Source organism: Neoarius graeffei, chromosome 15 (genome assembly GCF_027579695.1).
Source record: "Neoarius graeffei isolate fNeoGra1 chromosome 15, fNeoGra1.pri, whole genome shotgun sequence".
NCBI lineage: Eukaryota > Metazoa > Chordata > Actinopteri > Siluriformes > Ariidae > Neoarius > Neoarius graeffei.
In genome coordinates this window covers 65603044-65625031 of record NC_083583.1, presented here as the reverse complement: position 1 = coordinate 65625031, position 21988 = coordinate 65603044, and the positions used below count along the sequence as shown (strand labels likewise).

At 41.1% G+C, this 21988-nt stretch overlaps 1 protein-coding gene across 3 annotated transcripts in view; it reads left to right on the top strand.

Moving 5' to 3' along the window:
- Positions 1-406: 406 nt before the first annotated feature.
- xxylt1 (xyloside xylosyltransferase 1) overlaps positions 407-21988 on the top strand; it is a 128291-nt gene continuing 106709 nt past the window's right edge. Inside the window, exons 1-2 of one of the 3 annotated variants that reach the window (XM_060941764.1) lie at positions 407-456; positions 1571-2063. In XM_060941764.1, coding sequence (XP_060797747.1) covers positions 1596-2063 — 468 coding nt within the window. In that variant the 5' untranslated portion in view covers positions 407-456; positions 1571-1595. Of the gene's footprint in view, positions 534-1133; positions 1252-1570; positions 2064-21988 lie in introns of those variants that run through there. The other 2 variants (XM_060941762.1, XM_060941763.1) reach the window with 2 other exon arrangements.

The window sequence follows — 21988 nt, the reverse complement described above, 5'->3', positions numbered from 1 at the left end:
GCAGCATTCAGAAGCAGCATATGGTAAGTTGTTATATTGCAGGGCCCAAGGCAGTTCTTATGAGATAGTTCAGGTAAGGTGCAAAGTCACATATGTAGTTCCATAGAGAAGTCTTTTCCGTGGAGGGCAGCAGCAACAAGACACAGTGTATGGTGTGTAAAAAAAAAAAAAAAAGTGAGGTAGTGCAGGTAAAGGTGCAAAAGTCACATAGTGCAGTTCCATAGTCAGAGTCTTTCCTGAGTTCGAGTCTTTCCATGTGTGGGGGGGGCTTCCTGAGTCAGAATCTTTCCGTGTGTGTGTGTTGTGTATGTGTGTATGGGGGGTTCCTGAGTCAGAGCCTTTCCTATGCGGGGGGCAAGATCCTAACTTCTTGGCTGTCTGGTGGGTGGAGCTGTCAGTGATGGGAGAGAGAGGAGGGAGTTCAACATCCTGACGGCCTGGTGGATGAAGCTGTTGGTGAGTCTGGTGGTTCTGGACCGTAGGCTCCTGTACCTCTTTCCAGAGGGCAGGAGGCTAAACAGGTTGTGTGCTGGGTGAGTCTCATCTCTCACGATTGTGAGAGCTTTGCGGGTGAGGCGGGTGGTGTATATTGCAGGGAGGGGTGCATTGATGATCTTCCCAGCTGTGTTCACTATACGCTGCAGGGCTTTCCTGTTGTGGTCAGTGCAGCTCCCGCCCCATACAGTGATGCAGCTGGAGAGGATGCTCTCAATGGTCCCTCTGTAGAACGTAGTCATGATGGGTGGTGGGGCACTGGCGTGCTTCAGTTTAAAATATACGTAATGTAGCATTATGGGATGTAAGCTACTTGACCATAGAGGGAAAAAAACCTAAAAAAATATTTTAAAATCAATTCATAAACGAATGTATAATTTATTTTCTTTTACTTGATATTTACGATATGAACAGAAAACGCTGAAATGAAATTTCAGGGCTTTTATTCTTTACATTTCTTGCTTGACATGTTGTTGTTCCGGGGGAAGCTTTGGGCCATGTCTTAAACGGAGCTGTATAAGTGCACTGTGTGTAGTGTAGGGTGCAGAAGGCTAGAAACTGTTATTCTATACACTACGCAGGGCGTGTGTGAAGGGACCAGGTTGCCATTTGGGTTCAACCATGAAGTGAGACTAGTAATGACTCGAGATAACGTTGATGAATCCATGCCCATTTCACATGAGCTTTACTCAACACAATAGAATATTATTGAACTGTTTGTGTTAAATATGTGTTACTGAAAGAGTTTACACTACGGTGAGTTATCTAATTTGCACAACGTCTGAATTATATGTTCTAATCAGCTTTTTTTTTTTTTTAATGAATGTTATGTTTAATGAGAGTTGCTGTTGAAACTGTAGTGTGAGACAGGTGACAGGTGCTGCACCTTTACCTGGCCAGGAAGGTATCACTCCATTATGGACGAGACGCCGACAGTTGGGTCCTTGAAGACAGTCAGTTGACACATCTGTCCACATTGTAGTCAAAAACCAAAGTAGTGCAGGTTCATGGTGCTTTATGGTCTTAATACTGCTGATGAATAATCTTTATGATCTCTCTGTCCCTCTTTCATCAGATTCCACCCTGGATATTTTGAAACCATGGGCATTTTGCGTCTCTTTTCACTCACCATGGCAAGAATCAGCACTTTCAGACCTCATCAGCTTGCTCTGCTCCTTGCTGCAGCTCTGGCTGTGATGGCTTTCTACTATTTCGGTTCAGAAAAGCAGAACTTCTCGAGCACCACCAAGCGCATCAAGGAGACGCAGGAGAGTCACAACTCGAACCGCAACGATGCCGATCTCTCAGCGAACACCAGAGCTGCACATCACGACGAGAACCGAGCAAAAAGACAGCAGACCTACCACGCTCTCATGATGTTCACGAAGATTAACATGAGCCGATCAATGCAGAGCAAGTTTGAGGTGGCCATGCGCTCCATGGCAAAACATGGCCGTTTCCGAGAGGATGAACTTCTGGTTCTTCATTATGTTTCTGATGGAGGCAGTAAGGAGCTGGCCATGAGGATGCTTCCCGAGCTGCTGCATGATGCGACGTTTCAGTATGAGGTAATAACCTTGACACTAACCCGTTGGATCAGTTTGAAGATTTCTAGTCTTGTGTTGTGGTTCTTGACACCACACATCATTGGTCGAGGTCTTGTCATAAATTCGGGTGAACTTTTACTTGTTCTTGTTTCAGTCCTGGCTTACAGACTCAAAATATTTGATCAATACCACTTGAGACCATGTGTGTCCTGTGCACGTATTTTGTACAAAATGTTAGCACCAAAGTCAATTTCAGTTAATTCCAGAGAAATTTCAAATAAGGTTAGAAAGATACTACAACTATCAGATTAACACATCTGAGCACACGGACATGGCAAGTTGAGGTGTTGGTCTTACCTCACTTTCAATTCAGCCTCGACTTGGATTCCACGAGCTGTTTCACAAGGTATCCGGTCATTTAGCACAAAAGTTAAAATAATTTACTGTACAGTACATGTTTCCCAAAGTAATTCACTGAAGGATTATGTCTCTTGCTCCGCTTGACAAGTCTTTTGCTGTCTAAGAGTGAAATCTAATCCTAAAAACTGATTAAATGTCCATTTGATAACACATAACTGTTTGTACGTATAGTCTTTGACTGAAAAAGACACATTTCTATGAGAAAATAAGAATCATGTTCTCTTTAGTAATTGACAGTTGTGAGATGTAAACAAAGAAACTTCCACTAAAGTATACGAGAACAAGTTGCAATTAAATTAAGGTGCCATATAAACTTCCAGGAATTACAAAATAACCAAAAACATTGTTTTATAATACAGCAAAATACAATTGCTCGTATTTGATTAGAAGCTCAGCAACTTCCATTAAAAAAAAATCCATCAAACGTCTTTAAACATTATCAGTCAGTATTCTTTCTTCAATATAATAAGTGGCAGAGTTTGTTTGTCTTGAGCTAAAGTCGCCATTTCTCGACGGATTTTCACCAAATTTGGCAATTAGGTCTGAGGATGACTCAGATTTTTGCATAAACAAAATTCATGTAAGGGCCCCAGGGAGGTCCCTGGGGGGCACAACATCCAGCTGCTCCCTCCCTCAATGCCTTTCGCGTTACATTTATCAACACAAACTCTCGACAGATCATCACTAAACTTGGCACGTAGGTACAGGAGATAGCCACAAAACTCAGAAATTCCATATTTGGGCCCCAGTGGTTCCCCAGTGGGCCCCTGGGTGGTGGGTGTTTGGATTATTGGTTGTCTTGGGTTAACATCACTATTTCTCGACGGATCTTCACCAAATTTGACATGGAAGTCTGGGGGCAACCCAGAATTTTGCAAAACCCAGGCAATGCTGGGTAACCTGCTAGTTTATAATAAAGATTAAATGTTCTTAGAACTTGTGCTAAAAGATTTTTGTGCTACAGTGGTGCTTGAAAGTTTGTGAACGCTTTAGAATTTTCTATATTTCTGCATAAATATGACCTAAAACATCAGATTTTCACATGAGTCCTAAAAGTAGATAAAGAGAACCCAGTTAAACAAATGAGACAAAAATATGATACTTGGTCATTCACTTATGGAGGAAAATGATCCAATATTACATATCTGTGAGTGGCAAAAGTATGTAAACCTTCGCTTTCAGTATCTGGTGTGATCCCCTTGTGCAGCAATAACTGGAGCTAAATGTTTCCTGTAACTGTTGATCGGTCCTGCACACCGGCTTGGAGGAATTTTAGCCCATTTCTCCATACAGAACAGCTTCAGCTCTGGGATGTTGGTGGGTTTCCTCACATGAACTGCTCGCTTCAGGTCCTTCCACAACATTTCAACTGGATTAAGGTCAGGACTTTGACTTGGCCATTCCAAAATATTAACTTTATTCTTCTTTAAGCATTCTTTGGTAGAACGACTTGTGTGCTTAGGGTCGTTGTCTTGCTGCATGACCCACCTTCTCTTGAGATTCAGTTCATGGACAGATGTCCTGACATTTTCCTTTAGAATTCGCTGGTATAATTCAGAATTCATTGTTCCATCAATGATGGCAAGCCGTCCTGGTCCATCCAGATGCAGCAAAACAGGCCCAAACCATGATTCATAGATGGGATAAGGTTCTTATGCTGGAATGCAGTGTTTTCCTTTCTCCAAACAGAACACTTCTCATTTAAACCAAAAAGTTCTATTTTAGTCTCATCTGTCCACAAAACATTTTTTCCAATAGCCTTCTGGCTTGTCCACGTGATCTTTAGCAAACTGCAGATGAGCAGCAATGTTCTTTTTGGAGAGCAGTGGCTTTCTCCTTGCAACCCTGACATGTGCACCATTGTTGTTCAGTGTTCTCCTGATGGTGGACTCATGAACATTCACATTAGCCAATGTGAGAGAGGCCTTCAGTTTCGTAGAAGTTACCCTGGGGTCCTTTGTGACCTCGCCGACTGTTACACGCCTTGCTCTTGGAGTGATCTTTGTTGGTCAACCACTCCTGGGGAGCGTAACGATGGTCTTGAATTTCCTCCATTTGTACACAATCTGTCTGACTGTGGATTGGTGGAGTCCAAACTCTTTAGAGATGGTTTTGGAACCTTCTCCAGCCTGATGAGCATCAACAATGCTTTTTCTGAAGTCCTCAGAAATCTTCTTTGTTCATGCCATGATACACTTCCACAAACGTGTTGTGAAGATCAGACTTTAATAGATCCCTGTTCTTTAAATAAAACAGGATGCCCACTCGCACCTGATTGTCATCCCATTGGTTGAAAACACCTGACTCTAATTTCACCTTCAAATTAACTGCTAATCCTAGAGGTTCACATACTTTTGCCACTCACAGATATATTGGATCATTTTCCTTAATAAATAAATGACCAAGTATAATGTTTTTGTCTCATTTGTTTAACCTGGTTCTCTTTATCTACTTTTAGGACTTGTGTGAAAATCTGATGATGTTTTAGGTCATTTATGCAGAAATATAGAAAATTCTAAAGGGTTCACAAACTTTCAAGCACCACTGTAAATTATTGTAAACCTTTCACAATCATGGCTGCTTTTTTGAATAACACCAACTAGGTCCAGTGTGTGTATATGTATGTACAGTATGCACACACACACACACACACACACACACACACACACACACACACACACACACACACACACGCGTGCACACATACCATCTGGAGTTTCTTATACCTTATTTTCCAGGGACACGCCAGCCCTACCTACAGCAGTAACGTCTCTTATAAGTTCTTATAAATATCTCTGTAAGAATCAAATGCAGCTCCGTTTTCACCCTGTGGTCTTTTCATTTAATTCTACTTTAATTATTACACTTAGATTTGACTGGTTAAATTCAGAATTTTTATTTTTTTAAGCACTAACTGGGTTTTACTTGGGGATGTATACAGTATTTTCATTCCCAATAGAAATATATTTAAGTGAAAGTTACATTTTTTTCTAAATTAAGTGCCCCTTAATTTAGATCCTTTATCCATCAAAAATGTCCTCTCTGGGAAACACTCGCTATATGATGAGGTTGTAAATTATTTTTTCAGAAAATTTTTGTTTCTTTTGAAGCAAAATACTGTGTTGTACAGTTAAAAACAAAACAATACACAGGACTTGAAACAGATGAGAGACACCTTTGCAGCAGAGCTTCACATGTGGTTGAAATGTGAGTCTGTCAAAAAGCGTCCTCTCCAGAAAACCACAAGGATTATGGACACCACTTCAGTTATTCCAGTCACCACCGTGTACAAACATCGCTGCACAGGACTTGAAAATTTGTACTTAACATACGTCACATCCATTTCAACAGTTTTTCACTTTGTATCCCTTACTCTTGTGGATTATATGAAAGGTGTTCAGTTTTAGAAATACATTGCTCTATGTGCCATCTTCTGACCATAAGTACCACGCCCAGTATACGACCTGTAGCTCTGAAATTCTGCAGTTCATTTCCATCTCAGAAGGTCATTTTTGCAGCAGAAACACAAAAATTTGAGGTTTCATTTTTGGACTATAGTGGACCTAAAAAAGTATACCCTGATTGTGAAACCGCCCCTATCGGCTATGATCTTGGGCTTGACTCTATCTCGGCTGATGTGGTCTCGAACCCAATACTAGTGATTTCCCTGCTCAAAACAGCTACTTTACTGTAGATTCATTACTACAGATATTCTGGAGCAATGAAAATACCACACGTTGTGCACTCTGACCCCTCGGTACTAGAACTGATGTCCTCTGATGTTCTGAACCATTTAAAAAAAATTTAAACCAAAAGTAGAAACCGTAATAAATAAATATGGTTAACCATAAGACTGCAGGACTTGCTGCTTGATGAGGCAAATGCCTTTTTTTTAAAGGTATAGTTAAACTTCTTGGCTTTAAATATTTGGACAGTTAAAGGTGCAAAAATAATTTTTCTTTACTATTACAAATAACCATGGAACATTCTGTTCACTTTAATAGGAACACCTGTATACCTGCTCATCCATGCAGTTCATCAGTTCAATCAGCTAATCATGTGACAGCAGCACAGTGCATAAAAAAATCATGCAGCTGCAGGTCAGGAGCTTTGGGTCACGTTCACACCAAACATCAGAATGGGGAAATAGTGAGATATCTGTGGCAATGATTGTTGGGACCAAATCGGCTGTGTAGGTGCAATTGGGTAATTGAGTGATCAATCTCATTAAATCTGAAGGTTAATAATTAAAATTGAATCAGTCTCATTTGAATCATACCATTGAATCAGTCTCATTGAATTGTTTTCATTGAATCAGTCTCATATCATTAAATCACTCATTAAATCACTCATGGAATCAGTCTCATTTGATCAGTCTCATATCATTAAATCACTCATGGAATCAGTCTCATTAAATAATACCATTAATTTTGGTGCTTAATAGTAAATTACCAAACAGCTAAATTATGGTATATTCCAAATTATTATGATCACTTACCATATCACATAAATCATATGCACCTTTGAATTATTTTGAGATTGGATGACTTCAGAAATATTGGAACACAAATAAACACACAGTTTCAATAATAAATGAATTTATTATAACAAATAAAAAAAATGGATAATGGCAGTTGAAATATATACAAATATGATATATACTTGGTGAGCGTGTTTGTGTGTGTGTGTAAATAAAAATAAATTAAACATGAAACATGTAGTGTGTGTGGGAGTTGACCACATGTTTCTAAGTGAAAACAAGGGAGTTAGCTTTGGTTGCTAAGACAAAAGAATTAGCTTTGTGTTGCTAGCTAAGGAGGGTGTGTCACCACGTGGGGTTTGAGAACAAAGGATTTAGCTCTGCTTGTTAGCTAAGATGTGTTGGCCACGTGTGGAGACACAGATTAGCCTTGTGTCGCTAGCTAAGACAAAGGAATGCTAGCTAAGGTGTGTTTGTGAGGCCTGTGGAGGAGGGCCACCACGTGTTCTCCTTTGAGACAATACAATTAGCCCTGGATGCTAATGGGACAAAAGAATTAGCCATAGGCTAATTTCACTAGCTTATAACAGTACTGAATCCACTGAAATCTTGATGAGGTCAAGATGTGTGTAAATAATGAAATTAAAGTATTAGAAAGAAAGAGAGAGCATGCAACCTATCTATTAAACAAAACTGAGAGATCAAAACAATAATTAATTCAACACGCTGCGTGTTTACAGTGTACACGTTTAAACTGTTCCTGAGTTTAAATTCACACTTCTTCATAAAAGCTAATTCCTAAGACTAGGTTTTGCCCAAATGCCAAGTCTTACTCAGTATCTTGCCTTTAGCAAAATTGTGAAGAGATGTTCCGAGACTTTGGAGTTTCCATTGTGAAGCACGTGAGTTGCTTCTGTAGAAAGCACAGAGAATTTCTTGGTCCGATGGTCGTTTGTGATGAAAAGTCTCTGATCAGAATAACGTGCACAGCGCTTTAATTAGGAGGAATTTCGGTTGCTCCTAACTTTTTAAATTAACTACTTGGCGGCAGTTTGTACGTACTTGATAATAGAAATAAAAAAAAACGGTTGTAACTCAAGCTGAGTTTAAAAATCGCGCGATCTTAGAGTCTACTGTGGCCAAAGGTAAACAAAGAAAAGCGCGAAACTCTGATTCTTGCAAGAAAGGAGGAAAAGACATCTTATCTGGTTTGCTTGCCGGAGCAAAAATCCCTTTGTGCCTGCAGACCACTGGTCCAGACGGAAAGAGAGAGAGAAGTCCTCCTTGTGTCCGTGTTGAAATCACGGCGCCAAAAGAGGAGGAGCTAGGAGTTTCCGGGTTTCTTATGCTTTCATGGAGGATGTGACCTTGGTGATCCCGCCCCCGCGTGACGCAGGTCAACGCGGAAGCTGGTGATGGGAGTTTTAGTCCTTAAAGGGACTGTTGTAGTTCTTAGATGGACTGTACCTACAGCTGGTTTGAGTATTTCAGAAAATGCTGATCTGGGATTTTTCACACAACAGTCTCTAGAGTTTACACTCTCAGATGAAGTTTTTAAGATAAAGTAATTATTTTTCATTTGTGATCTAATAATCTTGTACATTAAGGTTAATTAAGTTAATGTCTTTGGACCTTATAGATGACACACTTAAGTAGGGTGTCTAAAGATTTCAAGAGAAATTAATATATAGTACCCTCCACGACTGTAAAGTTCTCCCCCACCTCAAGATTAATAAAAAGGGTTAGAATAAATCCACCTTTTGGTGAAGTTGCTTCATCTCACACTGAAAAAATGAGAAGAATTCAACCTTTTAATTGAAATCAATTTATTCACAGAAAAAACATCCCTCATCAAGAAATAATTATTTTCAACAAAAACACACGTGCCACTCTTATTGGCACCCCTGCATTAAATACTTTTTGTACAACCTTCCTCTACCAGTAGAACAGCACTGAGTCTCTCCTAGAGCATTTTATCAGTTTAGAGAATACAGAACAGGGCATCTGGTCTGTAGTTTTATTTATTGATTTTAAATGACGTGAACCTGCAGTACATTTTGGTTCCAATATTAAACCTCTGTTCATAGCAATTTTTGTTTTATACAGACAGAAATACACATTGTTTTGTAGTGCAGAAATTTAAAAAAAGAAAATTTTCAGTCATCTTTCTTCATTACAATTTTGTTCAGATATGCAGAGAATTTAATCATGAAGCCAGTATTATGTATTGAAGTGTGACTGGAGTGTATCATTACACCCTTATTCTTCAAGTATTTCAAAGAAGATAATGATGCAGAGTGCATCAGAAAGAGATCTAACCCTGAGTTTAAATGCCCTGGAAGGCTGACACTTTTCACAGTCTTCATCTATTTTAAAAAGTGAAAAGCACATTTGAAGAAGAAAAAATTAATATTTATTAATTTGCCAAACATTCAAAGTAGGCATGTCAGGTGAAAATTCAATCCAAATTGCTTGAAACTGGTCTCATTGAATGCTAAACAACATACTTTTTACAGAATTTAAAATATGTTTATCCATTCTTGAGATATTACAAATCAAAGATTGAAGAAACGGTTTAATTTTTAGAAAACTGACGTAATATTATGTGTTTGGATAGCATGGTCCAAAATCAGTGATAAACCATTACTATTAGATTTGGGACTTGAGCTCAGCCAAAACTTAGCCAGACACAACAAAAAAGCAGCAGGGCAAAGGATTTCGCGAGGGATTAGCGACAGGGTGCCAGGTCGCTCCGTTGTGTGTAGTTGTTGATTTTAAAAGTAACTAAGTAAAGTACACGGAAATGAATACTTAAGTCTGACTGAAAAGTACTATGACAAGCGTGCAGTGTGGAAGAAGAGTCTGGAGACAGGAATCTTAGTTTCTCAGTCGTTAGCCTGTGCTACTTGCTCTCGATAGCACTGGATTGACTGCTTTATTAGCATTCGCTAACACGACTGATGAATGCTACACCGGCTGGAAGGTGACATCACTGCTGCACAGACGGCACCAAGTTGCGGTGAAAGGAGATACACAGAACCATGGCCTCACTTTCGTTTATAAATGCCTTGAGACCTCAAGAATGGCACAGGAATAGTTTTAAGCATTTAACAATAAATCTAATATTGTAATTTTTATGATTAAAGTGATTTATATAGGTAGCGGTCTGAGTGAATGACCTTGATGTCCGTAAGGTCACAGCAGGAAGTCTATCGGTCTCATCGCCATTTCCTCTATACTGAAACAGAGCTGACTGCAACTCCGAGCCTCTATTTTGAGCTAATGTATCGCCATGCCATGTAGATGTGTTGCTGGCGGGTGCAGCAACACGACAGAAGGTGGATTTACGTTGCATTCATGGCCCAAGAATGTTCAAACTGCAAAGACTTGGACGCGTTTTGCGAGAAGTTCATGGGGACATTGGGCGCTTACGAAGTGGTCTCTCCTCTGCTCTGCACATTTTACTGAGGACTTGTACGAAACCTCCGATCTTTTGAGGAGCGTTGGCTATAAGCCCGTATTGAAAGAGGGTGCAGTATCAACAATTAAATAAAACTACAAGAAAAGGAAATTATTTATTTATTTATTAAAAAGGAAAGTAAGTTCAGTTGCACCAGTTCTCCCGAAGTGTGAGCCGAGAGTTGTTGCTAAAACCCGGGACGGAACGGGACATGTTTATCGCTCAGGCAGTGACCTTCCCATGGTTGTTGCTAAAACCGGTGACATCCCATCCCGGGTTTTAGTAATTGCCTGAGTCAAGCAGTAATGGCGGAGTACTCAGTATGGAGAAAATGGAGAATGAGTGGAGCAGCCGTCTGATTTCTCCACTGGGTATTGCTGCCATCTTGCCCTTACGTGGAAGAAGCAAATGAACGGAGAACTGAACGAACAACCGAAAGTCAGATTGTTTTAAAACAATTGGCCACAAGATCATCCTTCAAGAAGCGAGAACACAGACGGGTGAGCGCCGACTCTCATTTGGATACAAAACAACAAAAACAACGTTTACCTCACTCACTTATCCCTTGACTGGCGTCGTCGGGGAGACCTGGCAGCCACTGAGGTTGATATCCTCTTCCAGTCGCTTGTGGCTCGGATGTTCTCTGGGAGGCTCCTCTGGGTCCACTCAGTGATGTTCATCCAGGCTTTCCTCTGCCTTCCTCTTCGGTGTGTGCCTTCAACCATTCCCTGCAGGATTGTTTTGCTAAGGTTGTTGTGGCATGTTGTGTGGCTGAACCAAGCAAGCTTTCTCTTCTTTGCTGTGACAAGGAGAGGGTCCTACTAGTCTCCTGACTTTGCTCTTAACAAATTCATTGGTTTTCCACTCCCTGTAGTTTATCCATAGGAGTCGGTGAAAGCATTTGGTCTTGAATGCTTGGATTCTTCTTTCGCTCTCAGCCAGGTCTCACAGTCGTACAGGAATATAGAGATGATAAGTGATTGAAACAGCTTGAATTTGGTCTTAAAACTCATGTTACTTCTCCATACCCTCTGGAGTCTTGCCATCGCTGCCCTGATTCTGATCTGGATTTCCTTGGAGCTAGTGCCATCTTGTGTGAGTGTAGCACCCAAGTACTTGAACTCTGACACAACTTTCAAGGGTTCGCCATTCATGACTATGCTGGCTTGGCTGCTCGCAGTAGAGTTCACCATCACCTTCGATTTCTCTGTGCTGACTTCCATTCCATATGCTGCTGTGCTTCTTGTCAGTCTGTTGGTCAGGTCCTGAAGCTCCTGGTTGCTCCCAGTTAACAAGTCAATGCCGTCGGCAAAGCGTAAGTTGGATAGGCTGCGACCTCCGATGGAAATGGTGCTGTGGTGGTTTTCAAGTGTGTTCTGCATGACCTTTTCTAGGAACAGGTTGAAGAGGACGGGGGAGAGTAGGCATCCTTGTCTCACTCCAACGGTGGTGCGGAAGGATGCTCCAACCTGTCTGTTCAATAGAACTGCGCTGTGGGCCTGATGTTAAAGCGCCTGGATAACTTGGATCAGGTCTTCTTCTATATGGCAGTTTCTCATGACCTGCCAAAGGCCACTGTGCCACACACGGTCAAAAGCCTTCTTAAAGTCAATAAAGTTATGAAAAAGGTCTTGTTGGTGTTCAAGGTGTTCCTCAATTAGGATCTTGCAGTTGAAGATTTGCTCAACGGTGCTGTGCTTTCGTCTGAAACCTGCTTGTTCTTTGGCCAGTAATTCTTCTGGTTTTGGATTTAGTCTGCTAAGGATGACTTTGAGCAGTACCTTGCTGGCATGGCTGATCAAACTGATGGTTCTGTAGTTGGAGCATTGACGCAGGTTCCCTTTCTTGGGAAGTGGGATGATGAGTGACTGCATCCAGTCTGCAGGCCATCTCTTCTGCTCCCAGATCTTCTGGTGGAGGACTTGGAGCACTTCCAGCAGTTTCTCTCCTCCATGCTTGGTCAGTTCAGTGGGGATATTGTCTATTCCAGGGGATTTTCTTGGCTTGAGATTGTGGATAGCAGCTCTGATGTCCTCTTTCAGGATTGGTGGGCTGGTTTCATGGATGTCTATTGGGTGGGGATTGATCAGGGATGTGTATGGGTTCAGCTCGTGGTTGTAAAGTTATTTGCAGTATTCTGTCCACCTCTTCCGTACGTCAGCACTGTCTGTTAGCAGCACTCCGTCCTTGCTTTCAATTACTGCAGTTCTTGGCTGGCTTGTTTTCGTTAGGAGCTTCAAAGTGGTGTATGCTTTTTCTGCTGTTGTTGGACTGCAACCCTTGGTTGATCTCATGGCACTGCTTCTCTATCCAATCTTCTTTTGCTGCTTTCATCTTCTGCCTGAATTCTCTGTGCGCTTCTTGGTATTCAGCATGGTATTTGCTCTCATGCTTCTTCCTCCTCAGCTCTCTTCTCTTGTCACACAGATCCAGCACTTTGTTGGTCACCCATGGTTTGTTCCTCTTGCGTTCTTTCCCGAGCACATCTTCAGCTGTTGTAATCAGGGCATCTCTCACATTTTTCGCCAGAGTGTCCACATCACAATCCACAATGTTGAGAGCTGCAAATCTGCCTCCTACTTGAGCTTGGAAGGCCTCTGCAATGCTCGGATCTTTCAGTTTCTCCAGGTCAAAACGGATTCAAGTTTCTGCTGGTTTTCTTTGACAGCACAATTTCAGTTGGTAAGTCATCATGACTAAGTCATGATTGCTGCCAGTGTCAGCACCAGGGAAAGTCCTTGTTTGAGCCTTGTTGATGCTGGATTTAAACCTCTGCGGGGCCAGTATGAAGTCAATCTGATTGTGAGTGCGGCAGTCAGGGGAGTGCCAGGTTGCTGTGCGTGATGGTTTATGGGGTGGAGGGTATTTGTCAGTGTCAGGCGATGGCTGCTTGCAAAGTCTAGTAGTCTTAGACCTCTGTCGTTGGTCTCTCCTGACATTGTTTACCTGCATTTAGATTAATACATGTAACTTGTATTGTGTGTTTAAGTTACCGGTATATTATTTAATTTGTTTCAGAATGTGATTGTTTCAGTTCATCTGATTTATTTAATTTAGCCTTTTACGTTTTATCAGTGTGGGCGGCACGGTGGTGTAGTGGTTAGCGCTGTCGCCTCACAGCAAGAAGGTCCGGGTTCAAGCCCCGTGGCCGGCGAGGGCCTTTCTGTGTGGAGTTTGCATGTTCTCCCCGTGTCCGCGTGGGTTTCCTCTGGGTGCTCCGGTTTCCCCCACAGTCCAAAGACATGCAGGTTAGGTTAACTGGTGACACTAAATTGACCGTAGGTGTGAATGTGAGTGTGAATGGTTGTCTGTGTCTATGTGTCAGCCCTGTGATGACCTGGCGACTTGTCCAGGGTGTACCCCGCCTTTCGCCCGTAGTCAGCTGGGATAGGCTCCAGCTTGCCTGCGACCCTGTAGAAGGATAAAGTGGTTAGAGATAATGAGATGAGATGAGACGTTTTATCAGTGAAAATGCATGCATGTACATGTATGTTGCATAAGTTATAACACCTATCCTGTTTTAATGAGCATCAACCCACAATCAATGAAGTCAAATCAGTCTTAGTTGAGCAAGTCGGTAACGGTATTTCTTACTTTCACCATAAATTTTTATTTATATGACTTTGGTCTATATTTGTAACTCGGCCTTAAAACTGGTTACCGCTGTGATGTCACGCACTCAGGGCTGGCTGGCTCAGTGGGGCAGCTCGAATGCCAACTTTGCGGTCGATTTTAACTCTCAAAAATATATTTTTTAAATTCCCATTTATGCAGCATACGAGAGTCAAGGATGGAGATACTATCCACTAGAGCTGGGCAATATGGCCTTCACAAAAAATTCGATTTTAATCGATCCCCCCCCCCCCAACCAAAAATCAAACTACAGATGACAAAGAAATAGTTGAAAACAAATTTTACCTTTATTTTGTTTTCACTTACGTTTCCCCTTTGGGGTTAAAGTGCAACCAGAAACCAAAAAGAAGCCAAAAAACAAGCTTGTAGATGAGAACATCGCAATAGCATCTGTGATTGCTTTCCACCGTGCCCCATTCTTATCATAAGGCACACAGTTCGAAAATGTGTCAGGGATGGTTGCTTGCTTTACTTTGGATGGTGTGCTAGTGCTGCAACTGTTTTCATTCCGCTGGGAGCAGCACTTCTCCTACTCCGCTGCATGCTTCTGTTTAAGGGGTTGGAATAAATTCGTCGTGCTGCTTCCGTTTTCAAACACACCTTACAACGAGGACTTGTTTGGTCTGCGTCCGACACCGCAAAACCGAACCAATTCCAGATCGTGGAGGAAGTTACTCCTTTCTTGGGCACAAGTTGCGGCTTTCCCCCAATCGCTGCCATGTTGTTTGTGTGTCTATGGCAAGTGCGCAGGAGGAGGGCTAATAGTGTCAGTGCCCGATCCACCCCTGCTGCCCGATCTGTTCTGCACATGCACAGAGGGGAGCGTCGGTGGCAGAAGTTAAAACTGAGAGAAAACCGATTTTCATAAAAACACATCGTCCTTAACTGTAAATTTGAATTAATCGATAAAATCGATTTATCGCCCAGCTCTACTATCCACTCAGAAATGTATTTAAAAATAAAGGTTCTGCGTATCTCCTTTAAGCTCGCTTTGGCCTTCGGGAAGGCCGAGGGCGATAAATTTTTGGTCCCTCCCACTATAAATCAAAATCTGATTGGCTAATTCATCGGTCACTCCCTACATAAACATACACTGCCATGACCTTCTGTCCCAGCAATGAAATCCTAACCAATGAGTCACAAGCCATCAAACAAAGCTGAGCTGATTTAATTTTTGTGCCAGGAATGGCATAAAGTCACCCAAGAGCAACATGAAAGACTGGTGCCAAGAGCGTGCCAAGACGCATGAAAGCTGTAATTAAATGTCAGGGTTATTCCACCAAATATTAATTTCTGAACTCATCCTAAGTTCAAATATTAGTATTGTGGTGTTTTAAAACTGAATATGGTCTTGATTTCTATGCATTATTCAAGGTCTGAAAACACTTCATCTTTTTTGTTATTTTGACCAGTTGTCATTTTCTGCAGTTAAGTGCTCTAAGTGACAATATTTTTATATGGAATTTGGGAGAAATGTTGCCAGTAGCACGGTGGTGTAGTGGTTAGCGCTGTCGCCTCACAGCAAGAAGGTCCGGGTTTGAGCCCCGTGGCCGGCGAGGGCCTTTCTGTGTGGAGTTTGCATGTTCTCCCCGTGTCCGTGTGGGTTTCTTCTGGGTGCTCCGGTTTCCCCCACAGTCCAAAGACATGCAGGTTAGGTTAACTGGTGGCTCTAAATTGACTGTAGGTGTGAATGGTTGTCTGTGTCTATGTGTCAGCCCTGTGATGACCTGGCGACTTGTCCAGGGTGTACCCCGCCTTTCGCCCGTAGTCAGTTGGGATAGGCTCCAACTTGCCTGCGACCCTGTAGAACAGGATAAAGCGGCTAGAGATAATGAGAGATGAGATGTTCATGCTCCTCAAACACACAAAAATAAATAAATAAATAGTAATAGCCAGATCGTAAAATCAGAGAAACAGATAATTTTGCACTGGTCTCTTAAGTTTTTCAGTGCTGTCTATGTAGTACATATGCATTGCCCTGAAGGGTGTTTTTTTTTTTTTTCCCCCCCTTTGAAAGTTAAAATAGATTAGGCACAAGAGATGTGGTTTAATATTTATGGAGGAAAAAAAAGTTTTCACTTCTGGTTCACCAGGTGGCAGTGGCACCATTGTATTGAGAGGACACACATGGCAAGTCCATGTGATCTTCATTGCCCTGTGCCAGTGGACAAAAAGGTCACACAACAGACATTTCCTCCGCATCGCTGCACGGATAAACACTGTATATCTCTCATCCCTCAAAGCTCCCCTAAGAGAATACAGATTTACTGATGTCCAAAACTCAAGATATTATATCATGCTCTTCAGTTGTTTATTAAAAACCTCTGAACTTGGCAACAATGCTATTATGTAAAGGGGTCATTTTGGTAAAGGCTGAAACTGTGCATGGTTTATTGAAGCTTAGAGGAGTATGCATTAACTTGAAAATAAATTGACACAGAGAAGTAATAGCTGTCACTACATTATACCATGTTATGGGGAGACTGTCCTCTGGCTGTGAGGAGTCACATGGTCTGTCAAATTGTGAAGCTGGTGGGGGGGGGGACAAAAAAATCCATTGTCTTTTTTTTTTTTTATATAGCTGCAAGATTTCACTCTGAAAGAAGACCGTTGATTTGAGAGATATGATTGGAATCGGGCGCATGTGGACAATTGACCATGATACCGATATGTGTTCCCATTCCAAAGACATGGCATTACTATGCTGTTGGTCCCACCTTTTGGTGTTTTAATCACCTCCACTCTTCTAGGACGGCTTTCCACTAGATTTTGGAGTGTGGCTGTGGGGATTTGTGATCATTCAGCCACAAGAGCATTAATGAGGTCAGGCAGGAAGGCTTGGAGCCCAGTCGTCCAGTTCATCCCAAAGGTGTTCATTGGAGTTGAGGTCAGGGCTCTGTTCAGGACACTCAAGTTTTTCTACTCCAACTTTGGCAAACCATGTCTTCGTGGAGCTCAGTTTGTGCACAGGTACACTGTTATGCTGGAACAGATTTGGGCCTCTTGGTTCCAGTGAAGGAGAATTGTAATGTTAGAGCATATGAAGGCATTCTGTACAATCATGTTCCCCCAACTTTATGGGAAAAGTTTGTGAAAGAACCACATATGGGGTTATGATCAGGTGTCCACATACTTCTGGTCATATATTGTATCTACAGTACTGTGCAAAAGTCTTAGACATTCTGTGTGGTGTTTTTTTTTTTTTTGTACAAAGTTTATTATAAATTTTTATTTTATGACTTTTTTTTTTTTTTAAATTGAAAAAGTATTTTATTTTATTATTGAATCAGTACAGAAACAGTTTAGGTTTCCAAACATTTAATTTCATAATGGAAGTCTAATGTTGCAGAACAGTGTTTGTATGTCAGCAGCATATCATGCAAGAGACCACTTTTCATGCAAAAAAAAAAACCTTAATGAAGGCTGCTGGGTTTTGTTGCAAAAATAAGAAGCAACTGCGACAGTCAAAGTCTCCAGAAGTGTGGCTGTTTCTGCAAGATGCTCAGTAAAACTTGGCAGTTAAATTTCCTTAAAAAGCCAAATATTGACTTTCATTTATTACTGTTTGCTACCCTTTTTATAGTATTTTTTTTATTGTAGAAATATTTAACTTCATTATTTTTGAAAGCATCTTTGCTTTACATCATTTCTTTGCAGACTTTTGCACAGTACTGTATATTGGCATATTTTATTGTCTGAAGCAGCTGAGAGGCGTAACTAATGGAAATATTCCATTTTGGGAATTTTTAAAGATTCAGCTTTTTAAGGAAATTTAACTGCCAAGTTTAAAAAAAAAAATGTGGATGCCTGACCATGACCCAGATATTTGGTTCTTTCTCAAACTTTTGCCACAAAGTTGGATGCACATAATTGTACAGAATGTCTTTTATATGCTGTAGCGTTAAGATTTTCCTTCACTGGAACTCAGGGACCCAAACCTTTACCAAAATATCAGTGCCTCTGTGTATAAAGCAAGCTCCATAAAGACGTAGTTTGTCAAGGCTTGTGTGGAAAACTCAAGTGTCCTGCACAGAGCCCTGACCTCAACCCCACTGAACACCTTTGGGATGAACTGGAACGTAGACTACACAACAGGCCTTTTTCTCATGACATCAGTGCCTGATCTCATGAATGCTTTTATGGGTGAATGAACACAAATCCCCATAGCCACACTCCAAAATCTAGTGGAAAATCTTCCCAGAAGAGTGGAGGTTATTATGGCAGCAAAATGGGAAGCAATCCCATATTAATGCAATGCCTTTGGAAAAATATGTTCAACAAGCACATACACTACCATTCAAAAGTTTGGGGTCACCCAGACAATTTTGTGTTTTCCATGAAAAGTCACACTTTTATTTACCACCATAAGTTGTAAAATGAATAGAAAATATAGTCAAGACATTTTTCTGGCCATTTTGAGCATTTAATCGACCCCACAAATGTGATGCTCCAGAAACTCAATCTGCTCAAAGGAAGGTCAGTTTTATAGCTTCTCTAAAGAGCTGAACTGTTTTCAGCTGTGCTAACATGATTGTACAAGGGTTTTCTAATCATCCATTAGCCTTCTGAGGCAATGAGCAAACACATTGTACCATTAGAACACTGGAGTGATAGTTGCTGGAAATGGGCCTCTATACACCTATGGAGATATTGCACCAAAAACCAGACATTTGCAGCTAGAATAGTCATTTTCCACATTAGCAATGTATAGAGTGTATTTCTGATTAGTTTAAAGTGATCTTCATTGAAAAGAACAGTGCTTTTCTTTCAAAAATAAGGACATTTTCAAAGTGACCCCAAACTTTTGAGTGGTAGTGTATGGGTGTCGACATACTTTGGCAATGTAGAACAGTCTTGTTTTTAAATGTGCTTTCTAAATAAAACTTGCTTACTTATTGATTTACTTATCAGTGGGCACATGGGGGCATCATTGCTCTGTTTTGAACCACTGGAAGTTCCTCTTTCAACACCTAAAACCTTATACAGTGTGTCTCTGCAATACACAATTAGGCCCTTTGTTTCCTGAGAGACTTTTCCCTTATTTGGCTTCAGTTACACACACTTCTCTCAGTCACTCATTTTTGGTTGCATTTTGTGATCAAACTAATCTTATTTTAGTGCCAAGGGTTGTTTTCAGGAGAAGAGCTGAACAAGCGCCTAGGTTTTCTCTAAAGACACTTGATCTTTCTCAGCAAAAGTCATACACAAGCCAGCACGACTTCTCTTACCCAGCAACATCCATGTTTAGAACTGATCCTCTTCCTTGGCTCATTGGAATGTTAGTTGGCATTTAGCCTCGAGTCCACATTACCCAAGCCTTAATCCGATTCTTCACAACTCCTGAGACACAAACTTCAAAGTAACAAACATTGTGGAGAATCTAATAATCCACTGTGCATGCTTGGCTACAGGGGCTCAGTGATTTACAGTTTATTTATAATAATTGAGGTGTAGAAGTAGGTAAATCCTGAACTGAGGTGTTGCTTTAGACTCACTAATCCTACTTGGAGACACCTTTTATTTTGGCTCATCCTTCTTTCCACCCTTCCTCTTTTTTATATTTCTTCCAACCTTCTTTTTATTCCTTTAGATTTTATTTTTTATACTTATTTATCTTGCATGTTTTATAGTTTTCAGTCGTTCCAATTTTAGACTGTCCAAACCTGTCAGTTTTGTGACTGCCAAAAATTATGATGACAGACGAAAGTGAAGCTTTCCTTAGATTTATGTTGAGCTCGATTAAGCCGAGCTATGACTAGATTATTGACACAACATGCACACGATCCGTGCCTAGAAGGATTGTGGTCATAGACTTTAGTTTTATTGGCTAATATACAGTAAGCTCAGTGTTATTGGCAGTTGTGGTAAATGGTAGAAATTTTTTCACACTGAAAATATGAAGAAAAAAAATGATTGGCACCCCTGCATTTTATGTGCAATCTCTCTGTTACCCTTTTTCCACCAAATCAGTTCCAGGGCTGGTTCGGGGCCAGTGCTGGTGCTGGTTCACAACTCGTTCAACTTGCGAGCCAGCTGAGAACCAGTTTGCTTTTCCATAGCTCGCAGTGCTAAGCGGATCCACGTCATTACGTCGCTGTATACGTCATTACGTCGCTGTATATGTCATTACGTCGCTGTATACGTCAGTTACGTCGCTACATTTACATAAACCTTGGCGCGAATATCAAAGCAAAAACAACACGGAAGAAGCAGCAGCAGCAACAACAATAATAATAATAATAATAATAATGGATGACTTCGCGTTTGTACAGCTGCTGCTTCTCGTCGCTTAAAAATGGCGACCTTTCGCAGTCTTGTTATTGTTGTTGGTCTTAACAACTCTCCCCCCCCCCCGCTGACGTAAGCGGTTCTTTCCTCTGGCTCAGCAGAGAGTTGGTGCTAGCCTGGAACCGTTTTTTCTGGCCCCAGAGCCAGTTCTTTGTCAGTGGAAACAGAAAACCCGGTTTCAAACTAAGCACTGGCCCTGAACCAGCCCTGGAACTGCTTTGGTGGAAAAGGGGCATCTGTCACCTCTCCTGGTACTGAGGTGTTGTCTTATAATGCTTGGTAAGAATACAGAACAAGGAGTTCCTGAAAACAGAATCTCCCCAGGTCCTCCACAGGACCAGGCTCTGTCTTTAGCTCATGTCACACACCTGATGTGCTTTAAGCCAGGGACTGGGATGGCCATGTCAAAAGCCATGGCCCAGTTGTAACTTGCAATTGTAGTCTCAGCTGACCATAGAACTAGTCAGAGTTCCTGTTGTGATTAGAAAATCCCAGGTTGAGGTTAAATGAAAGAAAGGGTGTGGCCCCCCACTTCCGGCAAATCAGTTTTCCCATTCATAATCCTAACTATATTATGTGGCCAAAAATGTGTGCACATCTGCCAATGACGCCTCTATATGCTTGTTGAACATGACCTTTCAAAGGTCTGGTGTTTAATATGGTGGTGTTCCCCCGTTTCTTGCTATAACAGCCTCAACTCTTCTGGGAAGGTTTTCCAATAGATTTTGGAATGTTGCTGTGGGAATTTGTGCTCCTTCAGCCATAAGAACATTAATGAGGTTGGGCCCTGATGCTGCTCTGCTGGGCTCCATGCAGGCCACTTGTGTTCTTCCACTCCAATCTTTGGGAAAACATGTCTTCTTTGACTTCATTTTGTGCACAGGGGCATTGTCATGCTAGAATATGATTGGGCCTCTTGGTTCCAGTGAAGGGAAATCATAATGCTACAGCGTACAAAGATATCATAATCCTATCGTGTGCTTCCAACTTTGTGGCAAAAAATACGGAACCACATATAGGAGCAATGGTTGGGTGTCCACAAATCTTTGACCATATAATGTAGCTTGTGTTTCCATTCATTAAGTTGACCCCAAAAAGAAATCGTCAATGCTTAGAATCATTGAATAACTAAGAGACCCCGAAACTTGCACACAAAAAGCAAAATTAATTTAGTATCGGAGTGGTTCACTGAGTAAGACAGCCAGGGAATATTTATTTTGAATTTGGGAAATTGAGCAAATCAGGTCTTGAAATGCTGGTAAGAGTTGAAAAACCAGTGGATATTAACAGAATACTGGCTGCTATAAGCAGTTGATGATAATCTCAAGCTGTGACAGATTATCAGTAATGTTGTATTGGAATTAGTGACCTGCTATTTAATTTGGTCTAATTACGAGTTTAGTAGTTGTTGTTGTTGTTGTTGTTTTATTTAAATTCTGGAAAGAAATACAAACAAACAAATGTATTTAATATACAGTTTTTTTTTTTTTCAAAAATAATCCAACTAATGTCAAAATGATTGTTGGTTTATAAAGGGTGCCATTTTTGGAGCTGACTGTAAGTATTCCAGAGAGGTGAATGATTAATGTGCAGGTGTCCATACAATCTGATGGGACTTTTTTTTAAAAACTCTTTTTAGAAGGTTTTTCCCCAATGCAGATATTT